This window comes from Diorhabda sublineata, chromosome 4, assembly GCF_026230105.1.
Source record: "Diorhabda sublineata isolate icDioSubl1.1 chromosome 4, icDioSubl1.1, whole genome shotgun sequence".
Lineage (NCBI taxonomy): Eukaryota > Metazoa > Arthropoda > Insecta > Coleoptera > Chrysomelidae > Diorhabda > Diorhabda sublineata.
In genome coordinates this window covers 31,893,975-31,903,409 of record NC_079477.1, presented here as the reverse complement: position 1 = coordinate 31,903,409, position 9,435 = coordinate 31,893,975, and the positions used below count along the sequence as shown (strand labels likewise).

Below are 9,435 nucleotides of genomic sequence, written 5' to 3'. Positions count from 1 at the left end.
AATTGGCAATCGACAATTGAAATTATCATTTCCACTCAGAAATACCAACGGTATGGCATTTGCGAATAGCCCTAAAATATTTTTCCTCTTATCATTGTTTATATATAGTACTAACTAATCAACAGCTTTCAATGAATATATACACAATTAACTATTTTATTGTTATAATCAGGAACAATTCGATACCTTTTTCTGTTATATGCAATATCTGTTATTTTTATTGTTTGATGATGGCACTCCCTGGATAGTAGAAATGACAAGATGAAAACAAATTTGAGCAAAAGTTGATTTTTATTTGACATTTGACAGCCTATAATACTTTTATAAATATTTATATCATTCTTAACTTATTGGATGTAAACAATTAAAGCGGCGTTTTAAAAAGATTTCAATGTCACAATCGAATGGTAAGTTAATTACAAATTATACATTTGTTCTTTACATACTCTTCACTATTTATTAGATAATCAGTGGGAGAAAAATTTCAAAATACCAAAAAGAAAATTAGACGAAGCGACTAGTTCTGATAATGCCAGTTTTACTTATAATTCAGGCAATTCCTTGGCTGAAAATTCTTATTACGAATATTATAACCAGTATGCGCAAGCACAATGGCAACAGTCTACTGCTTATCCTCAACAGTATTATGCCTCACAAAGTGGTTCTACCAATTCAGTAGAACCTATAACTCAGAATATTTATAAAACTCTAAGCAGTATCAAAGAGAAACCCAAAAATTATAAAAGAGATATATGTAAGTATTTTTATTAAATTATCTCAATGTGTTGTGGAAATTCAATTAAAATTATTATATTTCAAATTCATAAGTATACCCTATTTATTTTAGTTCGAGATACTGTTCCAGATATTAATGATTCAACTCTCCCAAAAGAATTGACATCTCAGTTTCAGCCCTTATTTTGTAAACTCTGTACAGCTCAGTTAAGCAGTAATGTTATGGCTAAACTTCATTATAAATCTAAAAATCATGAAAAAAAGGTAAAACCATAATTAATCATTTTAAGATACCATGAAATATTGATTAGCCTTCAGTTTTACTTTTGATTTATGTCTTCTTTAATTTAAAAATTAATTTAATTTAATTTAAAATTTAAATTTTCTAATTTGTCCAAGCTTCACACATGTTTATATTCAATTAGGTCAGAAAGTTCCTAATTGAGCATGCAGAAAAGACTGGAACTCCTTTACATAAAAGAGCGAAGTTGACAGCTATCCCAAAAGATGATGAAGAGACAGATCCCAGATGGTTTCATTGTGATGTTTGTGACCTACCATTAACAGGAAAAATGCATGCTGAGTCACATTACATGGGTAAAAATCATCATAAGTGAGTAATTAATTTTGCTTAAAATATGAACCACAGGAATATTAGGAAAGGAATTTATCCATTCCATTTTGTGTTTTATTCTGAAAGGTGCTTATTTTATATATTCCCCATTTAGGCTTCTTATATGGTTATGACAGCCAATCTTTCTATAGCACTAGTTGTGTGCCTCAGTTTTATATTTTCTATAAAGCCAATTGTACTAAAAATTTAAATGTGTCAGTTGTCATTCTTATATGATTTTTAAAATCTGATTTAATTTATAACTTTTTGCTATTTAATTACTAATATATTACATAGAAACGGATTTAGTTGCTCATGCCATTACCGAGAAACGCGTTTCTCTCTGCCTTAATATTAAGCTATAACAGCCATATGCATTATTTCAACAACGGTGAAACCCATCAAAATCAGCTCGACGCGATAATTTCTGCTAAAGGTAGCACCAGTCTCAAATATTGAAAGCCACCCTCAAGACTTGAATACGATAACCCCTCAGTGGTGTTAAGCTGTGGCTCCTTGAAAACGCTATATGACAAAATAGTTACGAATTCGTGGTCTTCGAGTTAATTTATTTCTTATTAATTGCTAAAAGTTAGCGCTAATCCCCGATCCCGAAAACCAACCCCCAAGATTCCAACTCGACAATCTTTCGGCAGTATTAAACACAGGAAGATTGGGACATACGCAATAAATTTTTATGCAGGCTATAAGACAAAAAGTCGCCTCATTTCTTTAGATTATCTCGAAATAGGCCTTTGAAATAACGTATCAACGTGTCATTTCTTCTAAAACTTGATGAAAATCATCAATTTATTGAAATATATTTGATACTTATTGTCATTTTCTAGTCCACTTTCCATAAATTTTTAAAAATTGTCATAACACAACATTTTGTTTTATTTTTCACTTTTGTTGATACATTTATTATATTTTGCATTGAAATAAAAAACTTTATTCTAGAGTTATTATGGGATACAAAATGCCCGCTGGTAGAGGTTATTATAATGCTGAAGGAAAATGGGTTAGATCAGGGTAAGTGATAAATTAATTTTGAATAATGTTTGCATTTGAAACCTGAATTAAATATGAATGACAAAGAAAAAAATTCAAATAGTTTTATGTAAATTTAATTATTTATTCTGAAGAGATTCATTGAAAAATACATTTATAAAAACAATAATAATATTTAGTTTCTTTACATTTGTGTTAATGGAACTAACATATTCTACCATTGGATGACTTTATTATATAAATATTGGATGTGGTAGGTTATTTATTATACTTTTTCTATTACAAATAACAATTCTAGTTTAAGTCGTTGAATTCATCCCTCCCAGTCAAGTTGTGTCCAAGATCAGTCAGTCATTTAGTAATATCATCAGTTTTTCTTATAATTCAGCCAATTAATTGGCCACAACTTATGAATATTATCCCCATTATATTATTTACAAGTATACAAATTGTTTTAGCTAATTTTAGTTAAATAAGTTTACAGTCTTATTAAAAAATATTTTAGTAATTTATGTCAAATGCCTAGCTAATTACTGATCAACAGTTCGTCTTTTATTGGTGAATTGATAATTTATTTTTTTATTATTAATAAATGAGGATGAGGTTGTTTCAGGTTCAAAAATAATATACCTAAACTTGAAAATTAACGCTTGGTTTATGGAGCCAAAATTACAAATTACCCTTTAAACTTACAAATTAAATTATTAATTGAAAGACACTGAGATGCTACTTGTAGTTCATGCAGAAAATTAACAGTAAATTTCAAATAAAATTAAACTAAGAGTTTACCACTTTTTAACTTATTCGTTTAATTCCTTATTTTTGTGAGGTTATGAGCAGAGAATACATTAGCTGTTTTCCATTTACAATCAAATGAATAGAACCAAAATTTTTATTCTGTTTATAAGTTATTTACATTTACAAATGCTCAAAAAATTTTAGGGTACATTAATACATAAATTATAAATTAATACCTAGCCTTGCCTAATTAAAAAAAATATACTATTCTTTTAAAAGGTTGAAGATTTCCATTGCCCTAGATTCAAATACGGCATTATGTTTGAAATAATAAAATACTTATTATATTATACCTATTACTCATATGCTTGATAATAATAAATACCTATTTTTTGGGTATTTTTGTATTACAATTTTGGAGAATTGAGGGGGAAGTTCCCTCAAAAAGGTACTATAATCTCTAAGTAGCTTTAAATAAGGCTATTACTGGTGTAATATCCTTAAAATACGATTTAAATCATTATTTTACATAAATACCCCCATTTTGGGTATTTACCCTGGCTTCGGATAAACACCCATTTTATATTTACCCACCCGCTGGGTATTTACCCGGTCCACATCACTAGTTATATGATATTATTTATATCAATGATGATATTTGTACTTATTGGCTTATTTTGATGATAAAATGTGACAACGTGATGTCCTCAACCTCACTTTCAATCTGAGTTCACAAAACTCACTAAAGCACATGGTCTCAAGTTTGTGCAGTTGCGGGTAAAAACTCAATTAGGTTTCATCTGTGAGACTGAAATGGAATGTGCATTGAACTGAGTTACGACATCATAGGTGAGAATAATCCGAGTTTTGGTTTAAGTGAAAAGCAGCTATTGGATCAGTCTGTATTTATGGTATTGTTTGATTTACAACATACTTGTTCTTTGGTTATGGAAATATTATTCGCATTATTCTTAAAACTAATATCAAAAAAATAGGAAAAACAATAAATGAAAGTCAGCAATGTTCTTCAGACGATGGAACCCTGATAGATAGTGTCAGGAGCTTTCCACATTTTTATAACAACAAGGATCCGTACAGGGAATTTCCAACTAATTTATAATTATCCTCAATTTACTGTATAAACCAAAAAATTACCACCAAAGTTTAGTTTAGTGTTAATTTTAATTTAGTTTTAATTTTGGCTGCATAAACCAAGCATGAATAATTTTCTTACAACCAATTTGAGGTTTTGTTTGTATGCAGCCCGTCAAAGAAATTAGAACTAAAAGACGGCGAGGATACTTTTGGACAAGATTTTAGGAAAGATAAAATTGAAATTGGAGTAGCTGCCATGCCCGTTTCTGTAGCACAGAGCCAGACTCAAAGTAAATTTCACTGTTCAATTTGTAATGTAGGTACCACATGTCAGGAACAATTAGACATACACTTTCATGGACAAAAACATAAGAAGAAATTACGACAATTAGGAATATATGACGATTCTGCGGGGCCTCAGAGCACACAAAGAGAGAGTAAGTTTTTTTGGTTTTTATTTTTCTTATTGTACTTCGCTATAAATATAGACTTTCAGAAAGAATCTTAATTGTTTTAAAAGAAAAAGTAATAGTTATTTCTTTTCAAGGAATCAATTATTGATTCCTAAAACAAGAATCAGAATTAATGTTTCTATTCTATTATTAGATGTTTGGTCACTTTCCTCTTACTTATAATTATCATATTGACAAAAATTAATGATATATTTTGGTATTATATTCACGAGGAATGGCTATTATTCGAATCTCCCTCACTATTACTATTTAGAAATTGCTAGTATTCCTTCAGATCATTATTAATTTATCTAGATGGATTCTTGGTTTCAGGTGCACCTGATCAAGTGGTTACAGATATGAATCTATCAGTTTATCGTACTCCATCTGGTGATTACTACTGTCCATCTTGCAACCTGACTCTTAGTTCTGGAATTCAGTTTAGGTTGCATATTAAAGGCAAGCAACATATTAAAAAGAGTTCTATGAAGCCTTCATAGATATTCGTAATTTATTCTTGGAAACAGAATTTAACAAAAATACTTATTTAATAGGAATTATTTCCCAGAACACGGTCAGTTTTAATCTTCATTCTCAAGTGTAAAGTTTGATTGTAATAGATCACATTTAAAATGATATTCAGTTAATTAATCTTCTTTATCTTCTCATTTAGCAAAAATTTAATTTGCGTTGCAATTTTATATAATTATTTTTGTATTCATCTATTTGATTTAATTGATGATTGTAAAAAAGAACCAAAACATGAGCTATTAGTTCCTAATTAGAAGTGAAGAAGGCGTTAGTTACCGTCTTACATATTAGAACTGAATAACAGTTTTTGATTTGTCGTTTTCAGTTCAGTTTAGGAAAAATATATCACTATACTGCAAACCATGGTCCACAAATTATGCTTTTCTCATATGGGAGGTAGAAGTAAGGAGGACTAACTGTATTGAAAAGTATCGACTGAAAGGAAACCAATAAGTTGGCGCCATAGTAGCAAGTGGAGAGATTATAAAAATATCACAATGAGCTATTAGAATAGAATAGCAAATTAAAAAGGAATGAAATATTTCCGATTAGTTGTAGTGCATATTTAAGTATATTTTACGAAAATCTAACTATATTGATTATAAATACTGCGGATCAAAAAAAGATATTTGAAACAATAAATTAATAATAATAATAAAAAATGTTTCAACAAAAGATTTTAAAAATCAAATCACTAACCACGTTAGTTTAGAAGTTTTATAGATTATGTTTATTAAATTAGATTTGTTTATGTTAATGGTTGAGATTTCAAATACTGCACAGGACACGAAACATATTAATTTTTCGAATCCAACACACACAACTACTTAAATTACTCTGAACACATTATTTACAACCACTACAGCATACAATTACACTCTCTGACGCGCGCTTCGATAACCAAATTTTCATATATAGAAATTGAAGGTAAACTGAAACTTTTAACTCGACATATATATACAGTAAGACCCCGCTTAACGCTTTCTTGTTTAGCGCTGTTTTATTTTAAACCGGGGACTCTCCCGAATTTGTGCACAGCGCTAAGTTTCCAAATATGTCCGAAACATATTTGAAACCGTGTAGTTGGTGTTTCTTGTTTGGTGCGGTGCTATACGGACACATATCTATCTGGAGAAACGAGTACCAGGATTTAAAGCCGCAAAGGATCGCTTAACACTTCTGCTGTGTGGTAACGCAATCGGAGATTTCAAATTAAAACTCCGAACGAATTATTCGTTTTGATTTTGGAACAAGATGATCTCGCAATAAGATTTCTTAAATCTATGATATTTAATCAATTAACTACAGCTAGATCCTCAATCAAAGTCTTTTCCTTACTGAATTAATCAGTCAATGTACCAGGAAATAGGACTAGTCATTTTATGTTAAATATGATGAAAATAATCAACCAGAAAGTACCTATTCTTATTCTCAATTATTAAGCTAGCTAAATTGGTAACCGTCCATTATTTTCCAGGCCATGAATAATTTTCAGTGGATATTTTGAATTGAGTTCCAAGATGTGTTATGAGTCAAAATACTGAAACTTTTGGCTAATTTGTTTTTCAAAATGATTTGATTAAAATGGTGATAGGCAATCGTCTAAAGTTGTTTTTAAAATTCATTATTGTACTAGAAATGGTTTTAGTTTAGCATATTTTCATTAATTATAGATATTATGTTGTGGTGTCAGCCTCAAAATTATTATAATTAGAATGAGTTCTCATTGGAGTGTATGCAGGATTGGCACGATAAGAAATATTGAAATTACATCAAACGAAATATTTTCCTATTTTTAATTTCTTGAATCTACAGTTCATGCTTTTTAGTTTACTTTCAGTCTCTGAAGACGATAAATTGGTTATCAAAACGCGCGTCGACGGTATTGAGTGTTGACATTTGTACCCCATACAAGACGGTTCTTCTGGTTTCTACCACCCATATTTTATCAATACGACTCAGTTTTCTTGGAAAGTTAAAAATAAAAACATATCCTGGAAATATTATATGTATGGGATGTAATAAATTTCTTAGACCTTTTGATATATTAATGCATCTAAATCTTTTTGATTTTAGGACTCTTTTGTTTTAAAATTAGTTTTTTTAATAATTTTTGAAAAATAAAATCAAGAACATTTAGATGCATGGAATGTAATATTTATATAAACGTGTTATGGATCTTAGAACGTTTTAAAAGTGTGTGAAAATATTTAAATTTATTTTTGTTGTATAGTTTTTTGTTATTGTTATTTTAATGAAATTAATGAAGTTTCTATTTTAACCCTCTACTCCGTGAATTATGAAAAATTGAAAAAAAAGTACTCTATGGTTGTTTAGGCTTTATTTATTTATTTATTTATTTATTCAACAATTTGATTAATGAGGCGAGATATGAGGTAAATTTCTAGTCTAGTCGGATAGAAAGGTACCTACCTACGCTGGGAAAATATTCATTAGTAAAAACCGTCTCTATCTAGCAAATGTGTCTAGATCTTTTCATTTTGAGGTGTATGTATGACGCACTTACTGTGTACATTTCAGATTGAAATAACATTTTTGGGAAAATTAATACAAACATTTTTTTGCAACATGGGGTTCTGTTATTTTTTGCCTTTTGCCGCCCCTTGTCAGTGCCGCCCGGGTGCATGCACCCCCGGCACGGCTCGGCCCTGTTTCTGAGCATACGAAACCATCTATGGTATAGCGGAAAAATGATTAAGTTAAGTTAGAATGCATACGAAACCATATAAGGTTTCATAAAAAAAAGGCCTCCAATATGATAGAAATATGCAAAAAAAATAAAGATTAAATAACAGATATATAAAATAGTAGAACAGCAGATTGTTTTATTTTTTTATCACCTTTTTCATGTAGAATATCTCTTTTGGATAATGTATTACAGACACTGAGCTGAAATTCACACAAGCGCTTAAAAAAGTGAGGTTATAACCAAAATGACGTTAGATCATTTACAAAAAAAATATTTTCGTATTACCAACATAACAATTACAATTTCCGGCATGCTTATAGTTATTGCTTGTGCATTGTAACATGAAAAAAAAATATTAAAACTCTTGAACCATATACATATGGGTTTATATATGGTAGAGGGTTAATTGAGCGATTTTTTGAAATATATTCATTTGTGTATCTGTAAATAATAAAATAAAAACAGAGTTTATTTTAAAAATAGTATATTTATTTGATTATATTACCAGCTAATCCATACAATTATGTTTATGTCACTAAAGCGGTACACAGAATGAACGTGAACATGACGCTGATTCGCTCGTAAATATAACCTTAGAAGTGCATGTATATAAATAAATTTGAACAGTGATCAAAGATTGTGAATTATTTAGAATATATGATATACTTACTTTACTATATGAAATGTGTAGAGAAATTTATACAAAGCGTCATTTGACACGGCGTTGGTGGGTGATACTACTCAATTTGAACAGAAATATTAACTACAACATATTTTGAGATAAATATAGAATGAATCAGGGTTCATATGATCCACTTTTGAACTTATTGAGCAGAGACTCAACAAAATATTCAATAAGAAAACCTGATTTTAGATTAGATGAGGAAGTTAAACACCAGTTCTAGTCATGGAATTTTCGAATGGTCGAATGATTCGATATATTCTACCAAATTGTTCTATCTAGTCAACTGCTTGTTTCATTTTCCAGGGTATCTGCAACTACAAACTACTTTAAAAAAGTGAGGTTATGTTCAGCGACGATTAACGCGCAAAAAGCTGGCTAACTTCGACGTCAAGAACTCGTACAAGCGCAATAATTGTGTACGTTTTCACTTTTTTTAAATAAGTTGAACTATCTTTGTCATTTATGTATGTCTAGAGCGCGTTATGCTCCCTTTCATTCTTTTTACCGCTTAACAGAGAAAGTAGTAATTATAAAAAACTATAATTTAAAAGTATTATTATTGATATCCAAGCCTCGCACGACCTAACGCATTATAAAAATGCGCGCTCGGCTCCTAATTATTAATGTACCGTAGTTATATTGAAACTGATGTTTTCTAAGGTTACAAATATAGTGGACCAATGAACCATAGAAATTTAAAGACCTACTTGTGGAATTGCAAACTAATTATGGTGATGTAGTCCTATACACTGCTATCAGATGGTTGAGTGAAGAAAAAGTTCTAGAACAGTTCTTTAATTTAAAATCGGAAATAATTATACCTGTCCTACGACAAAATGATAAATACTATTCAGATTTTCTCAAC

At 29.8% G+C, this 9,435-nt stretch overlaps 1 protein-coding gene across 2 annotated transcripts; it reads left to right on the top strand.

Moving 5' to 3' along the window:
• The first annotated feature begins 286 nt into the window (after positions 1–286).
• On the top strand, positions 287–9,078 carry LOC130443058 (zinc finger protein 346-like). Of its 2 annotated transcripts, XR_008909821.1 has the most exons (8): positions 287–407; positions 464–754; positions 848–999; positions 1,161–1,348; positions 2,309–2,380; positions 4,361–4,629; positions 4,978–5,218; positions 5,501–9,078. XR_008909821.1 is itself a non-coding variant. In XM_056777508.1 (7 exons), exons 1-7 carry the CDS (start codon positions 392–394, stop codon positions 5,142–5,144), a joined length of 1,155 nt encoding a protein of 384 aa, XP_056633486.1. In that variant the 5' UTR covers positions 287–391; the 3' UTR covers positions 5,145–9,078. The 2 variants fall into 2 exon arrangements, 1 of the variants encoding a protein (XP_056633486.1); XM_056777508.1 differs by having other exon boundaries at positions 4,978–9,078.
• The last annotated feature ends 357 nt before the right edge of the window (positions 9,079–9,435 follow it).